Source organism: Protopterus annectens, chromosome 10.part0 (assembly GCF_019279795.1).
Source record: "Protopterus annectens isolate FY-2018-M chromosome 10.part0, PAN1.0, whole genome shotgun sequence".
NCBI lineage: Eukaryota > Metazoa > Chordata > Ceratodontiformes > Protopteridae > Protopterus > Protopterus annectens.
In genome coordinates, this window is record NC_056744.1 from 358868745 (window position 1) to 358887198 (window position 18454).

The following is an 18454-nucleotide window of genomic DNA, read 5'->3' on the forward strand; positions in this document are numbered from 1 at the left end:
TCTACTGAATGGTGACAAGAGCATCTTAATAGGATCAGTAATTATTAACCTAACAAAAGGTTTTGACCTCAGTGTCCACAGTTTATTACTCAATGTGCTCACTATATTAAGAAATAACCCCAGTCTTCTTGACCTATTTAAGAATTTAATCTCTAAAAGAACCTTTAGTATAAAAATAGGAATCAGTTTGCCACCCAATGCATTACTTTCCAAATGAGTACCCTGTGTCTGTACTGTATCCTCTTTTCTTCTCAGTCTTTATAAACTGATTTCCCAGCAACATGCAACAACTACCAATCATTCTATACAGTGGTGATACAGTGGCCTTTAGGTTCAAGTCCTCCTCCATTATAATTAAAAAAGAACTAGAAAAAGATCTAACTGTATTTCCAATGGACTGCAGAAAGCACATTTGGCATTAAGCACCAACATAAATAAATGAATAAATAAAGAAATAAAAGTAATGGTATTTGGAATCTATCGCACATTCTGTGTATTACCTCAAAAGTAGCACATCATTTAAAATAACCCTAAATGCCTAATGTCATGATCTCACTTCCACCGTCTAAGATGGTGGCTTTACCAGCATTTACCTTTTGGTACTACACTAACAAAACAAAGGCCAAAATTAACAATATGCTCAGTGCCCACAAAAAGTTCATACTCTGTATTATGAAAAGGTAGAAGAGTATTTGGCAAAGGCACTCTCTTAGCACAAGCAGAATATACCTCACCTGTTATATATACAACATCAAAGAAAAATCTCTCTGCCCTCTAGACAACAAGCAAATGTATATGCAGATTTATTAACCTGCCTTTTGCAAAGGTGCACCATTGCCTTAAACTAGCAGAAGTTAAATGACTACCTGTAAAGCAAATCTGCAGTTACTCCTGGCTTACTTGTATTCAAACTCCTAAACCTAGAAGCCTTTCCCTATCTTTCCAGCCATCTTCAACTCAGAATCTCCAACTATCAACTTAAATCAGTCCCCTCTCCATTACAGCACTCAGTACCCCATGTATTAGTCTTTAAACTATCACACGCAGTTTCGTCTTCACCAGCATAAAACTTTGGCGATCACTTGCTTGTGTTAATGTTAATTCAGATCTGAATTTGGAAGACTTCTCCAGACTGCTGCAAATTATAAATGTTTCTCTACTACTCAAATTTAATTTGTTTATGTTAGACCCTCTTGTAGGATACCGGTGTTGGGGGGGCCTCTGATAGTGCCCTCCCAGGCCACATTTACAATCAAATAATTCTCCTAGACTATATTAAAACACTGCATAAAAGAATAACATTAACAACCTTCTAATAAAATATCACCCTTTTATAGATTCTATTGTAAATACTGTATGTTTTACATTTACCTTGCATTACTAATCACAGTGGTAATGTAGAAAGTTTGTACTTTGTCAACAGTTTGAATACTATTAATGTAGCCTAAAAATGCTCACACATCTCCATCATGGCTCCAATTTTTAATTTAAATTTATCTGGATTGAGCTGACTCATATAACTCTAAAGGATGACTCAAAAGTCCTGTTTTATATAAATTATTTTGTATGAATTGTAAAAGTTTTAATATCGTTCAAATGTTTCTCTATTTTATATCCAATGAGCTGGTTTGAAAAAGGTCCAGTTGGATCTATGGTCAACCCTGGAAAACACATTTAAATAAACACGCAAACAAACAAAACAAATATGAAAAATGACAAAGTTCGCAGGCGATTGCAAGTTGGGAGCTATTATTACCTCTCCAAGTGATGTTAACATCGTACAGAAAGGCCTCACTGAGACCAATGACTGGTGTCAGAACCATGGCCTTAAGCTCAATGCCAAAAAATGTGTTGTCATCCCCTTTGGGAAAAACCCAGTACCCATGAATTACCAAATCGATGGTAGTCCACTGAACACAGAAGGCATTATAAGAGATCTGGGAACACAGGTTGATAGCAACCTCTCTTTTGACCACCGCATTGCCACTGTGGTCAGAAAGTCCTTCTATGTGGCACATCTTATTACTAAAGGTTTTACATCCAGGAAGAAAGAGGTCATTGTCTCCCTCTACTCTTCCCTCATTAGGCCAATCATTGAGTACAATGCCCCATTTGGCATGTACCTCACTAGACACCTGCAACAACTGGAGAGGCCACAAAAGTACCTCACAAAGAGGATCCTAGGCCTTAAACACTTGTCCTATATGGACAGACTCAAAAAACTCCAACAATTCTCTGTCTCATATCACCTACTTAAAGGCAATCTCTGCTTGACTTGCAAAGCTATGTCTGACTTAGCTCTGTTAGAAATGCTACATCTAAAGAAATCCCAATCTCTCCACACCACACACTCCAGAGACCTCATCCTCATTACCACAATCAACAGAACAAGCTGGAGGGACAGGTTCATAACCCAGAGACTGCCCATGCTATGGAATAGACTTCCCATACATGTCAAGCAGAGCACCTCACTGACCCTCTTCAACAGAAATCTTGATGAGTGGATGGGAAATAGAAAATTCACCCCGGGGATCACTCCAGTGGCTCTACTCGACAGAGGCACTGGGAACTAAGGTCAGGTGGCACGATGCCAAGGTAATCCTATGGGCTAGGCTTGTAAAGGCTCCAGGGCCATTAGTCTAGTACACACCTATGAATCTATGAACAACTAATTTACTTAAAGAATGTGATTGGTCATTCAGGATACCACTTTATTCTAATTGTTTAACTTAGACATTTCCAGGCACCAAGAACTACATGCCAGGACCATAGCATCCAAGAGAGGCTTGCTAGTACAGAAAGAATAAGGTAACTATACTGACATCAAACAGGTAGCAAAGCAAGGTAATTATATCAGGTAGGAGCTGGCCCTTTCATAGATTCATACTAGGCTAAAGATCTTCAAGGTGTTTATAAGCTTAGCCATACAACCCAATCCAGTTTTGTCCTTGAGTAGATTAGACACCTATATAGTGGGGTATGTTAGTAGTGAGGTAGCTAATTCCTGTCCCAGAGACTTCCCATACTCTTGAACAAACTACCTATCTATATCAAACAAAGCTCCTCATTAGCACTCTTCAAGAAAAATCTTGATGATTGGATAGGAGATAGGAAATTCACCCCGGAGATCACTTCTGTGGCTCTGCTTGACAGGGGCACAGGAAAATAATTTTCTTGGGTGACAAAAGCCAGGGTACTGTTTGGCTAGGCTTATATAGGCCCTAGGGCCAATAGCCTAGTACCCACCTATGAACCTAAGGGTTATATGGGGGATATGTTAGTTGGGGATTAATTTACTTTCTGTCAACCTCTGTTCATCAGAGACAAGGTGGCCAGATCAGGGTGGAGTTGCAATTTCCCGTCCGATTTCTTTGAATAGGGTCAGGGTTCCCATCCAATTATCAAGGCTTTGTTTGAATAGGGTCAGGGTTCCCATCCAATTATCAAGGCTTTGTTTGAATAGGGTCAGGGTTCCCATCCAATTATCAAGGCTTTGTTTGAATAGGGTCAGGGTTCCCATCCAATTATCAAGGCTTTGTTAGAATAGGGTCAGGGTCCCCATCCAATTATCAGGGCTTTGTTTGAATAGGGTCAGGGTTCCCATCCAATTAGCAAGGTTTTGTTTGAATAGGGTCAGGGTTCCCTTCCAATTATCAAGGATTTGTTTGAATAGGGTCAGGGTTCCCATCCAATTATCAAGGCTTTGTTTGAATAGGGTCAGGGTTCCCATCCAATTATCAAGGCTTTGTTTGAATAGGGTCAGGGTTCCCAGCCAATTATCAAGGCTTTTTTTGAATAGGGTTAGGGTTCCCATCCAATTATCAAGGCTTTGTTTGAATAGGGTCAGGGTTCCCATCCAATTATCAAGGCTTTGTTTGAATAGGGTCAGAGTTCCCATCCAATTATCAAGGCTTTGTATGAATAGGGTCAGGGTTCCCATCCAATTATCAAGGTTTTGTTTGACTAGGTTCAGGGGGTGAACTCTGTTTCACATGGATAAGAAGCTTATTCCAGAGTGTGGGGATCCCTTGAGACACATATCAGTCTCTACAGCATATTCTGTTTATGTCACAGGCAAAGTGCAGGTCCTTGGATCAAGTGTTTCTGGTGCTGATTTTTTTTTTTGTGGATGTGGACGAGATCCATCAGAGGTCGATCTGAGGATACCTTATATGCCAGGCATAAATCATCTTTCATTAACCTGTAGGAGACTCAGTACAGAGACAGGACCTTAAGGTGATCTGTAAAGGACAGAGTAGTCATATCCTGGATTCCCTTGGTGAGGAACTTTTGAGGGCATTTCATTTGTTGAAAGTGCCTAGTTAGGTACATGCCAAAGGGGGCATTTTACTCAAGAATGAGTCTGATAAGGGATGAGTCGAGTGGTACTATAACTTCTTTGGACCTCAATGCAATGCCCTTGCTTATGAGTTGGGAGACATAGAATGATTCTCTTACTACCTTAGCTGCATGTTAGTTGAAGGTCAGATTACTGTCTGCAAATGTTCCCAGATCCCTAACTACTGGGCCAACTCTTAAGGATGTTGAATTGGTGGATGGACAATTTCTCAAAAGGCACAATAATGCATTTGTTTGCACTGAATTTTAATCCATGGCTTTGGCACCAGTCATTTGTTTGTGTTAGACCCTCTTGTAGGATGCTGGTGTATTGGTCAGAATCTGTGATAGCTCCAAATTTACAGTCATATGCATACTTGGTGAGCCAGAAGCTCTTGACATTAGCTTTGATTTCCAAGAAGGAGATGCCAAACAAGAGCAGGCCCAACATGGGGCCCTGGGGTATTCTGTTGGTGACTGGTCTTCTGGTGTAGGTGATCTCATTGATCCTGACTTCTTGGGTCATATCTGTGAGCCATCTATCAATCTAGCAACTTACATAGGGATTTATAGCTAGATCTGAGAGATTGTAAATAATACCTGAGCTACGTATTATATTGAATGCCTTGGTCAGGTCAAGGCAGCCAGTGTACACCATTTTCCCTCATCCTTAGCCTTGGTGACCCGTTCAAAGAAGTCTACCAGGTTGAGTAGGCAAGACCTTCTCTTAACAAAGCCGAACTGTGATGGGTTCAGTGTCTGTAGGCTGCCAATGTCCTTGTTGATCATTTCCATGATGATTCACTCTCTGGCTTTGCATATTAGACTTGTCAGATTGATAGGTCTGTAGTTCCTGTGGGTCGGTTGATGGTCCACCCTTATGAAGAGGGATGACCGTTGTGGCCCTTCATTCACCTGGCACGTAACCTCTTTTGAGGCTGTAGATGAAGAGGAGTGCTTCAAGTGGTCCTGCTAGGTCATATTTCAGGCTATTTAGGAGGCAACCAGGGATGTTGTCAGGGCAGACTGAAGTAGTGTGTTTGACATTAGCGAATGCTGCCAGAAGTCGCGACCTATTGATAACTGAGAGGGATATGCTAGAAGGGATTTCACAGAGGATAGTGGGGGGAGTGGGGGTAAATTTACAGCCAAATTTATCAGCCAGTAGATTCACTATGTCACCCTGGTTAGTGAAGCTTATGCTATTTACCACCAGCTCTGCACACTGCTGAGTATTACATTTAAGATTGCCGACATAGCTGAAGAAAGTTTTGTGATTGTCCTTAGCATGGCAAGCTATCCTGCCCTCACAATAGGCTTTTTGGAATTTATTAGACCTCTTAATTTCTTGTTTAGTTGAATCAGAGAGCTCTTGCCTATATGAGTGGCGTTCTTTCGGTTTTTAGCCAGAAAGTTTTTCTTTACTGTGTTAAGGTAAAGATTCCACTAGTTGGAGTGATTTGCTTTTGGTGTTAGGTTTGGGCTTAATTCTGGTACGGCAAGCCATTTACACATTGTACAGGGTTTCTGTGAATAATTCTGCATACCTAGCTGTGTTCTCAGAGTTTGAGGGAGCCATGAATTTTGACAAACTGTAATTTGATAGGATACAGTTTGCTTTATGATAGTTCTTCACTGTTATGGGTTTAGTTGATTTTTCTGGTTTGATTTTCATTTCAAAGAAAACAGCTTTGTGGTCTTACCTCACCAATAAGGATGTGACACAGGGGAGGGTGCAATGCTCTCCCATGTTAGTGAGTACTAAGTCCGGTATATTTAATCCTTTGGTTGGAGTGTGCACTATATGGTTGAGGGCATTTGTGTTGATAAAATCCAGGAAATATTGTGCCTGTGAGTTAGAGGTAGTATATGTTTCCCAGTCTACAGAAGGGTAGTTAAAGTCTCCCATGAATAGGGTATTTGATTGGATGGTGAGTGCCTCTAGTAGGTCCAGGTGAGAGTTATGAGCTTTGTGGTTCATAGAGGGTGACTTGTAACTGGCCAGGACATGGTAAGGAAACTTATCTACGGAGACTTATACGTGGATGAACTCCAAGGAATTACACTGCTTAACCAAGCTGGATTTCCATTTTTTACTAATGTCAATCAAGACACCTCCATCCTTAGCCCCAGTCTGTGCTGCTGTTGGCCTAAATGTGGGGAAGACACTGTAGCCTTGTACTGCTGAAGTACTTTCTGTGGCTTTAAACCAAGTCATGGTAAGAGCTTGTAGATGGCGGAGTTTCTTGTTTAGGCTCCTATCAATGGCCACTAACACCTTAACGTTGCTTGGAGATGTTTTCACTACGTTGGTAGTTCTGGCATTTGACATTGTCTAAAAAAGGCTTTACGGGGGAGGATAAAGTTTAACCAATATCCAAAAGCCCAGTTGGGCCAGGTGTGGACTATCCTTAGGAAAGCAACGTGGTCTATTAGCCATGTCTTCCAGTGCTGATAGATATCGGATCCCACTGGAGTGACACCAGAAATGAAGCCAGTTATTAAAATCAGTCATTTTCTGTTCATATTGTGGCATCATCAGAGGCAAGGTGTCAGACTAAGCCACTGACAATCCAGGTTCTGGAATGGATTTGGCGAGCTGGAAAGACAGCAAGGAAGGGGGCAGAGAAGAGGGTTTTCTTTATCACTGATATGGTAGGCTAGCCCAGGCAACAGAGGTACCATGACAGATGCTGCAGTGACTTCTTTGACCTATGGCTACAGATCTGGGTCAGCAGCAGGGCTGTTTAAGTGGGCATGAAGTGAAACATGCATGTCACTATGATGTCACTGCATACTGTTATTCAGGATAGAAAAAGGTCATATTGGTTATGTGGCATATGCCTTTCTACATAAACAACATATGGAAAGCCGTCAGTGGTAGTCAAAACGAAAAAGGTGTAAAAAGAATGCAAACATAAATGAGAGAATGAAATAATAATTGTTTGCCGGACAAAAGTAATGTGGGCATGATATGCCAGGAAAACAGGAGAGACAGGCTTTAGCTATGCAACTCCTGGCAATAAATAAATGAATAAATAAATAGATAAACAAACAAATAAATAATACCAGATGGGCCAAAATTATATGTATAAATTCAGCAATTACTTCAAAAAATGCAACCACACAGAAAGCTACATTTAGATATTATTATTACAATCTATATTATAATAGTCCAGAACTGTAAGCAAATTGGAATGTAATACAGTACACATGAATGTAGTTTAATGACATGGATACTGTGTGCACTCACTGTACGCAGAACAAGCACATGACAGCGTGAGTACATCCTGAGTGTGGTATTTTAAATGCACTGTTTTTTCTTTCTTCTCTTTATTCTAGATGCATCGTAACATTCTTCTCATTCTGGGGCAGTTATTTGTGTACAGTTGCAGCAGTGTGCAGCTAAGAAAATAGTTTTGCATTATCCTGAGAGCAATGGATTTCTACTTAACAGTGACAGCACAGCTGTTAATGCAAGGAAATTGCTTTTTGCATGACTTTAGACTCCAGCTAAAAACATGTCGATCTTAACTTCTGCGTGTTTTTGTTTAAGAATAAACATGCAGACACTGGAAATAAAATATGTTTACCATTAGAAACAATAGCTTGAGAAATTGTGAAGGCAGGAAAATCAAGCAGGACATATAATGAGAAAAGTGAAGAGCCCAAAACAATAGTAACAGGCTAGAGGAAGAAGATAGTTATTAGAGCAGGTGTAAAGGAAACTTACATCGCTTTCATTCCAGAGGCCTGGTATGCAGAACGACTCCAGCAGGTCACTTCCACAAAGTAAGAGTATGCGCAGTTCTAGAAGGGAAAAAACAAAACAGGAGGATAGCACTACTATTGAAACATAATTTATATTGTACATTCACTGCCAGTAGATAGCTAAACATACTTTGCATACCATACAGCCATTACATTTTCTTGATGTCAACAGCGTGTTTATTTAATTAACATTTCTTCAGCAACTGTCCTAACCTGTTTAGAAAGAAATAAACGTGGTATAATGTGTTCACTATTTTTTAATTGAATTGCACTTGTGAATGAAAAAAGTGTGAAGTAGATTTCAAACAGTCTCTTCCATGCAGGAGGTTTCATCCTCTGTACTACCTTCTAGTTAAATAATCTGTCAGGTAATTACACATCAGTGATAGGAGAACTTCCCCTGCAGTGACTTCTTTCAAGCAGTGCATTTTAAGTTTCTTTAACATTATTGCAAATTCACTATTGCTCATTTGGACTGTTTATGAAAATGAAATAGGTTGTTAGTGAATGTGTTTCAGCAGTGCATGTTCCATTGCATGTTTATTCAGCATTAGTCTAACTACCTGCCTGTTTTTCCCCCAGGTTATTTCGTCAGTTATTATCACCTGTTCTTGCCTCATATAAAGATTCATGACACAAAGTCTTGTTTGGCCTGGTTGAGATTCAATCGCTGCATGGTCTAGGATGAGGGATGAGTTCAAACGGTTGTTACCTATCGTGACAGTATTTTTATTTTTTCTCTCAGTTTTTCCCCTTATCACTCAGTGGAGTCTCAGTAATAAAGCATCTTGTAAAGTGTCTGTGTACTGCATTACCAAAGATCCTTAACCATTTTTAATCCACGAGTCACAACACACTGTTTGCTATTATACTATTTCACACAATGGTAACTAGAAGTCAGTCAGCTAGCCTCTCAAAAACTGAAATGATGTCCATCAAACAGTCATTTCTGAGGTCTCAGTCCTGGCGGCATGCTTATCAGTACTTGCCAGTGAAGTCAGTTCACTAACATGAGACGTATAAGCCTCAAACACCTTCACAGTTTGCTCTATTGTGCTGGGTATACAACTGAATTTATTAACAGTGAAATATCTCATATGCTTCTAGATTTTCAGATTTGACATGTTAACTTGCAAAGAATTAGATAAACTATCTTTTAAATACAAAACAAAACCAAAAAAGATGAAGAGGAAAGGCTTGTCAAGGGCAGAGGCAAAATGAATAACCAAAAAATACTTAATGAAAGTTGCAGGTGCCATAATTGCCAAGTTAGCATCTGTGGGCAGCACGGCTCTGCTTTAGAAACCTACTGGCAGCACTCATAGAATTCTGTTTCATGTTATGTTTAGTAACAGATGCCCTGATTGGTGCATCATTATGGAATGTAATGTAGGGCACAACGGGGACTGTATTTGGTTGCCTGTGCCCAGCATCTTCTAAGTTTACAGGCTGTAGCTGAAATGGATCACTACTGATCAGATCCAGTTGAATGAAATAATGAATAAATAAATAAATTAACAAATAAATGGTTTCATACTGAGCAACATTTGCATATCTCATAGTCATGTGTGTATAATTACTTTCTCTCTCTCTCTCTCTCTCTCTCTGCTTCAAGCTTGAAGGCATTGTTAAGTTATTAGAAAAACAAGACCTGTAGTTTATCCAGTAAAAAATGGACAGGCTACATCATACTCAGTGTGTTTATGTTCCTCTGTGTCTGATTATTATTTTTTTATTTCTTTATTTTTATTACTTAAACTGACACTATATTGAATCACAGTAATGTGTCCTAGTAATCTTGCAGTAACCAGCTACTAATGTCTAGTGAATGAACACAGTAAACAAAAACTGAATGAAGGATAATGTTAAAAATGGCACAGACAGGACATTATCCAATCACAGAAGATTAATATTTGTTTTTAGTGGCTGACTTTCTCAATGGTCATTTAGACCACATGCCTAATATAACTATCCATCCATCCACAACCCCTTTTTCCCATTTTTTGCACATGGGGTGTCAATCATATAGAGCCATGGTTTACACTGTCAGCCCTGCCACAGTAGTTCTTGCACACCACACACATCACATCTATGGCCAACTTAGCATGCGTAATCCAGCTACTACATGTCTTTGGAATGTGGGAGGACACCACAGCACCTGGAGGAAACCCACACAAACACAGGGTGGACATACAAGCTTGACACAGAAGTAACCCAGCTGAGACTTGAACCAGGGAACTTCTTGTTGTGAGGCAACAACACTGTCTGCTTTGCCACACTGAGTATAACTATGAACCTATGAAACTAAACTTAATGAAATTCAAAAGAAATAGTTATGTTTTCTTCAACAACAATCTGCATACATCCTCCAGTCCTTATTTTGTCAACTCAGCACTTCTACAATATCAGCAATTTTGGTTATATTCTGCCATATTCTACAGGTAGATCTAGTTCAGTCATCTATTACACCCCAAGAGAAGGGGTTGAGAAGGAATACCAACATAGAAATAAAGTGGTAAACACCTTAATAATACTTCACTCAAGTCAATGCATTTGTAGACATCTGACTAAAACAGGGAAAAAAAAAAACAGGGATGAGCCACCGGGCTACCTGCATGTAAAAATATTCTGAGGAAAATCTAACTGTAGAGAATAAAGTTTTGTCTGTCTACTCACAAGGTAAACATCAACTATCAGGTTAAGGAACTCTTGGGCTCGAATAAGAAAATGTGCATTGCACTGTTCTCTCAGAACTCAGTTCGAAAAAATGGGATACGAAAAAAGCACATTCTCTTGGCAAACCATGATTGTAAATATAATTCTTAAATCTCTTAAGGGTGTCCATCGCCACATCTGTGTTACAGCCTGCGCCCTTCTCAAATATTTTATAGCCAAGAATTGGGTCAATCCCTCAACAATAGCTTGGGAAAACTTTACATCAATGGCAATCAAATATATATCTGCACAAGTTATGCAATATTAACAAAAAGAAAAAAGAATATTTTCAGAATTACTGGTGTAGACTTTTTGACCTAATCCGAACTAAATAATCTTCCAAAATGTGGGTCACTGACACTACATTCCAGGAAATCCTCCATCAGTATCATATCTGGCCCTATAACCATTAGACATTGTTACCATCACACAGTAACTTTTGATTTTACAAAATATTTCGTTATATTATTTTGTTATCCTCTGGCACCATGGTGTAAATATGTTGTAAATATGGTATAAATGGAAGTACATGGTGTAAATAGTTGTTTTTTATGGTTATACCCTCCTTACCACTTTTCTTTCTTCTTAAGACAGTCATATATTCTTCCTTCCAAGCCACTTTCCATTTGTATCCCTAGACTTTGACTGTAATAGGTTATTGGGGGTCTTTACTGCTTATATTGGTCTCTAAGATGCAAGTTTCTCTGTAAGATAACTGCTGTTTTATAAATGCAGTTTTTGTACTAACTGTTACATATATATATGTATACTTTACTGCTTACCGTAATGACTTACAGTTTTTCCTTAGTATGTTTGAAAAGTTTGAAAAATTCAATAGAAATATATTTGAAAAAAAAAATGTGCATTGCATTGCATTTGGACTATTAGGAACTTCATACACTGCTACTTGGCTGCCACCTTGTGGAATATGTGATGCATAGCAGCAATCATCAGATAAATAGATGGGAACTGAAAAATAGGCTTGAGTGTGCACATGAGCTACTGCATGCTGCCATTGCCAGCCCTCTTTGGGGTGAGGGGGCAGGACAGAATAGCCAAAAGGAGGCAAGATAAAACTTTGATCCTGTATGTAACACAGCACTACTACTCACATAACTGCAGATGGATTGTTAGAGCAAATTTCTTTGGAGGAATGAAGATAATTATAAAATAAAAGAGTAAAAATATAATAATGTTTAACAGGAGCCATGTTTTACTACCGCATTTTCAGTTATTTTTTAGGGTTGTTTGTGTTGAATGCAGCATTTTCTACTATGACACCTTTACTGTGTTTTTATTATTATTATTCTTATTAACACATTGCTAACATACTTCTCAATCTCTTAGTGCAAACAATCTGGAGAAAGCCTTGGAAACTGGAGAGAAAAAATGCCCCCAGTTTTATTTAGATATTGCTATTACAAAGAAACACCAAACACTTGTAGAGTGTGACCATGCAGCCACAGACCAGTAAACCAAACAAAAAAAAACAAAAGGCTCATGTAGTGTCTTGCATAAATAACAGGTATCCAAGTAAAAATTCAAACTCAGTTTCCAAACATACAAATTTGAAATTTAATAGGCATAAACTAAAAGTAAACAATGGTTATGAGCTTTCATCCCTAAAAATCAGTAAGACTTCATCAGAATCATATTCTATACATTTGAAGTAGTTTAAATAGCTTGTTAAACAGATCACATGATGCACATTATCCAATGGTAGTCAAACAAATTAATTCAATATGTATCAATAATATGTACACAGTGTAAGAAAACAAAAATATATATACAAATATATGTAGGAAAATACCATCAAGGGGTTATTTTGTTAAAAGAATGTGTAAATTAATATATAAATAATGTTTGTTTAAAAATAGTCTAAATATAATTAAACAATTCATTATAATCTGGCAGCTCTCAATCTGAATATACGGACAATGGAAATGTGTTCAGTTACACCCTGATTATTAGATGCATTCAACCTGAACTGCCTAATCAATTATTTGTGCTTGATTCTGGTTTCCCAAGAATCACCCCGTTCTTTGTGTTGGATCTCTTCCATTATGCCAAACTTACATTTCCAATTAGTACACACTTGTGTGTGTTTGAATAAGGAGTTCTTAGAAGTTTTCATTAAAATAGTGTAAAAATACTCATACATTATTTTCGGAAAATGTCATTCAGTTATACCAATGTAATAACTGAAACAGCCTTCATATAGTGCTATATAAACCACTCCTTTGGAAGCACGGTTGCCATGTGCTAAGGGAATGTCGATACATGAGGCAATCCTTACCCTCCAAAATGCAATGTTAGTGATTCAGTACTAATACAAGATGGATCAGAGCTGCCAGAAAGTTATCTGGGGAAGGCAGGCTACAGTAATCTATCACCGTTACTCTGCCTGGATGAAGGTTGTGGGCAGGTTACAGCAATCTATCTCTGTTACTCTGCTTGGATGAAGGCTATGGGCAGGCTACAGCAATCTATCACCATTACTCTGCTTGAATGAGGGCTGTGGGCAGGCTACAGCAATCTATCACCGTTACTCTGCTTGGAGGAAGGCTGTGGGCAGGCTACAGCAATCTATCACCATTACTCTTCTTGGATGAAGGCTGTGGGCAGGCTACAGCAATCTATCACCGTTACTCTGCTTGGATGAAGGCTGTGGGCAGGCTACAGCAATCTATCACTGTTACTCTGCTTGGATGAAGGCTGTGGGCAGGCTACAGCAATCTATCAGTGTTACTCTTTTTGGATGAAGGCTGTGGGCAAGCTACAGCAATCTATCACCGTTACTCTGCTTGGATGAAGGCTGTGGGCAGGCTAGAGAAATCTATCACCATTACTCTGCTTGGATGAAGGCTGTGGGCAGGCTACAGCAATCTATCACCGTTACTCTGCTTGGATGAAGGCTGTGGGCAGGCTACAGCAATCTATCACCATTACTCTGCTTGAATGAAGGCTGTGGGCAGGCTACAGCAATCTATCACTATTACTCTGCTTGGATGAAGGCTGTGGGCAGGCTAGAGCAACATATCACCATTACTCTGCTTGGATGAAGGCTGTGGGCAGGCTACAGCAATCTGTCACCGTTACTCTGCTTGGATGAAGGCTGTGGGCAGGCTACAGCAATCTATCACCGTTAATCTGCTTGGATGAAGGCTGTGGGAAGGCTACAGCAATCTAGCACTGTTACTCTGCTTGAATGAAGGCAGTGGGCAGGCTACAGCAATCTATCACCATTACTCTGCTTGAATGAAGGCAGTGGGCAGGCTACAGCAATCTATCACCATTACTCTGCTTGGATGAAAGCTGTGGGCAGGCTACAGCAATCTATCACCATTACCCTGCTTGGATGAAGGCTGTGGGCAGGCTACAGAAATCTAGCACCATTACTCTGCTTGGATGAAGGCTGTGGGCAGGCTACAGAAATCTATCACCATTACTCTGCTTGAATGAGGGCTGTGGGCAGGCTACAGCAATCTATCACTGTTACTCTGCTTGAATGAGGGCTGTGGGCAGGCTACAGCAATCTATCACCATTACTCTGCTTGGAGGAAGGCTGTGGGCAGGCTACAGCAATCAATCAGTGTTACTCTGCTTGGCTGAAGGCTGTGGGCAGACTACAGTAATCTATCACCATTATTCTGTTTGGATGAAGGCTGTGGGCAGGCTACAGCAATCTATCACCATTGCTCTGCTTGGTTGAAGGCTGTTGGCAGGCTACAGCAATCTATCACTGTTATGCTGCTTAGATGAAGGCAGTGGGCAGGCTACAGCAATCTATCTCTGTTACTATACTTGGATGAAGGCTGTGGGAAGGCTACAGCAATCTATCACTGTTACTCTGCTTGGATGAAGGCTGTGGGCAGGCTACAGCAATCTATCACCACTACTCTGCTTGGATGAAGGCTGTGGGCAGGCTACAGCAATCTATCACTGTTACTCTGCTTGGATGAAGGCTGTGGGCAGGCTACAGCAATCTATCACCGTTACTCTGCTTGGATGAAGGCTGTGGGCAGGCTAGAGAAATCTATCACCATTACTCTGCTTGGATGAAGGCTGTGGGCAGGCTACAGCAATCTATCACCATTACTCTGCTTGAATGAAGGCTGCGGGCAGGCTACAGCAATCTATCACTATTACTCTGCTTGGGTGAAGGCTGTGGGCAGGCTAGAGCAACATATCACCGTTACTCTGCTTGGTGAAGGCTGTGGGCAGGCTACAGCAATCTAACACTGTTACTCTGCTTGAATGAAGGCTGTGGGCAGGCTATAGCAATCTATCACCATTACTCAGCTTGGATGAAGGCCGTGGGAAGGCTACAGCAATCTATCACTGTTACTCTGCTTGGATGAAAGCTTTGGGCAGGCTACAGCAATCTATCAGTGTTACTCTTTTTGGATGAAGGCTGTGGGCAGGCTACAGCAATCTATCACCGTTACTCTGCTTGGATGAAGGCTGTGGGCAGGCTAGAGAAATCTATCACCATTACTCTGCTTGGATGAAGGCTGTGGGCAGGCTACAGCAATCTATCACTGTTACTCTGCTTGGATGAAGGCTGTGGGCAGGCTACAGCAATCTATCACTGTTACTCTGCTTGAATGAAGGCTGTGGGCAGGCTACAGCAATCTATCACTATTACTCTGCTTGGATGAAGGCTGCGGGCAGACTAGAGCAACATATCATCGTTACTCTGCTTGGATGAAGGCTGTGGGCAGGATACAGCAATCTATCACCGTTACTCTGCTTGGAGGAAGGCTGTGGGCAGGCTACAGCAATCTATCACCATTACTCTTCTTGGATGAAGGCTGTGGGCAGGCTACAGCAATCTATCACCGTTACTCTGCTTGGATGAAGGCTGTGGGCAGGCTACAGCAATCTATCACTGTTACTCTGCTTGGATGAAGGCTGTGGGCAGGCTACAGCAATCTATTACCGTTACTCTGCTTGGATGAAGGCTGTGGGCAGGCTAGAGAAATCTATCACCATTACTCTGCTTGGATGAAGGCTGTGGGCAGGCTAAAGCAATCTATCACCGTTACTATGCTTGGATGAAGGCTGTGGGCAGGCTACAGCAATCTATCACCATTACTCTGCTTGAATGAAGGCTGTGGGCAGGCTACAGCAATCTATCACTATTACTCTGCTTGGATGAAGGCTGTGGGCAGGCTAGAGCAACATATCACCATTACTCTGCTTGGATGAAGGCTGTGGGCTGGCTACAGCAATCTATCACCGTTACTCTGCTTAGATGAAGGCTGTGGGCAGGCTACATCAATCTATCACCGTTAATCTGCTTGGATGAAGGCTGTGGGAAGGCTACAGCAATCTAGCACTGTTACTCTGCTTGAATGAAGGCAGTGGGCAGGCTACAGCAATCTATCACCATTACTCTGCTTGAATGAAGGCAGTGGGCAGGCTACAGCAATCTATCACCATTACTCTGCTTGGATGAAAGCTGTGGGAAGGCTACAGCAATCTATCACCATTACCCTGCTTGGATGAAGGCTGTGGGCAGGCTACAGAAATCTAGCACCATTACTCTGCTTGGATGAAGGCTGTGGGCAGGCTACAGCAATCTATCACCGTTACTCTGCTTGGATGAAGGCTGTGGGCAGGCTACAACAATCTATCCCCCTTAATCTGCTTGGATGAAGGCTGTGGTCAGGCTACAGCAATCTATCACCATTGCTCTGCTTGGATGAAGGCTGTGGGCAGGCTACAGCAATCTATCACCGTTACTCTGCTTGGATGAAGGCTGTGGGCAGGCTACAGCAATCTATCCCCTTTAATCTGCTTGGATGAAGGCTGTGGTCAGGCTACAGCAATCTATCACTGTTGCTCTGCTTGAATGAAGGCTGTGGGCAGGCTACAGCAATCTATCAGCATTACTCTGCTTGGATGAAGGCTGTGGGCAGGCTACAGCAATCAATCAGTGTTACTCTGCTTGGCTGAAGGCTGTGGGCAGACTACAGTAATCTATCACCATTATTCTGTTTGGATGAAGGCTGTGGGCAGGCTACAGCAATCTATCACCATTGCTCTGCTTGGTTGAAGGCTGTTGGCAGGCTACAGCAATCTATCACTGTTATGCTGCTTAGATGAAGGCAGTGGGCAGGCTACAGCAATCTATCTCTGTTACTATACTTGGATGAAGGCTGTGGGAAGGCTACAGCAATCTATCACTGTTACTCTGCTTGGATGAAGGCTGTGGGCAGGCTACAGCAATCTATCACCACTACTCTGCTTGGATGAAGGCTGTGGGCAGGCTACAGCAATCTATCACTGTTACTCTGCTTGGATGAAGGCTGTGGGCAGGCTACAGCAATCTATCACCGTTACTCTGCTTGGATGAAGGCTGTGGGCAGGCTAGAGAAATCTATCACCATTACTGTGCTTGGATGAAGGCTGTGGGCAGGCTACAGCAATCTATCACCATTACTCTGCTTGAATGAAGGCTGTGGGCAGGCTACAGCAATCTATCACTATTACTCTGCTTGGGTGAAGGCTGTGGGCAGGCTAGAGCAACATATCACCGTTACTCTGCTTGGTCAAGGCTGTGGGCAGGCTACAGCAATCTAACACTGTTACTCTGCTTGAATGAAGGCTGTGGGCAGGGTATAGCAATCTATCACCATTACTCTGCTTGGATGAAGGCTGTGGGAAGGCTACAGCAATCTATCACTGTTACTCTGCTTGGATGAAAGCTTTGGGCAGGCTACAGCAATCTATCAGTGTTACACTTTTTGGATGAAGGCTGTGGGCAGGCTACAGCAATCTATCACCGTTACTCTGCTTGGATGAAGGCTGTGGGCAGGCTAGAGAAATCTATCACCATTACTCTGCTTGGATGAAGGCTGTGGGCAGGCTACAGCAATCTATCACTGTTACTCTGCTTGGATGAAGGCTGTGGGCAGGCTACAGCAATCTATCACCGTTACTCTGCTTGAATGAAGGCTGTGGGCAGGCTACAGCAATCTATCACTATTACTCTGCTTGGATGAAGGCTGCAGGCAGGCTAGAGCAACATATCATCGTTACTCTTCTTGGATGAAGGCTGTGGGCAGGATACAGCAATCTATCACCGTTACTCTGCTTGAATGAAGGCAATGGGCAGGCTACAGCAATCTATCACCATTACTCTGCTTGGATGAAAGCTGTGGGCAGGCTACAGCAATCTATCACCATTACCCTGCTTGGATGAAGGCTGTGGACAGGCTACAGCAATCTATCACCATTACTCTGCTTGGATGAAGGCTGTGGGCAGGCTACAGCAATCTATCACCATTACTCTGCTTGGATGAAGGTCTGTGGACAGGCTACAGCAATCTATCCCCCTTAATCTGCTTGGATGAAGGCTGTGGTCAGGCTACAGCAATCTATCACCGTTGCTCTGTTTGGATGAAGGCTGTGGGCAGGCTACAGTAATCTATCACCGTTACTCTGCTTGGATGAAGGCTGTGGGCAGGCTACAGCAATCTATCCCCCTTAATCTGCTTGGATGAAGGCTGTGGTCAGGCTACAGCAATCTATCACCATTGCTTTGCTTGAATGAAGGCTGTGGGCAGGCTACAGCAATCTATCACCATTACTCTGCTTGGATGAAGGCTGTGGGCAGGCTACA

At 41.6% G+C, this 18454-nt stretch overlaps 1 protein-coding gene across 1 annotated transcript in view; it reads right to left on the reverse strand.

The window, feature by feature from the left end:
• The window catches only part of NMNAT2 (nicotinamide nucleotide adenylyltransferase 2), a 1202096-nt gene that overhangs the window by 95541 nt on the left and 1088101 nt on the right, over positions 1-18454 (reverse strand). Inside the window, exon 8 of the mRNA XM_044085265.1 lies at positions 8072-8148. Coding sequence (XP_043941200.1) covers positions 8072-8148 — 77 coding nt within the window. The remainder of the gene's footprint in view (positions 1-8071; positions 8149-18454) is intronic.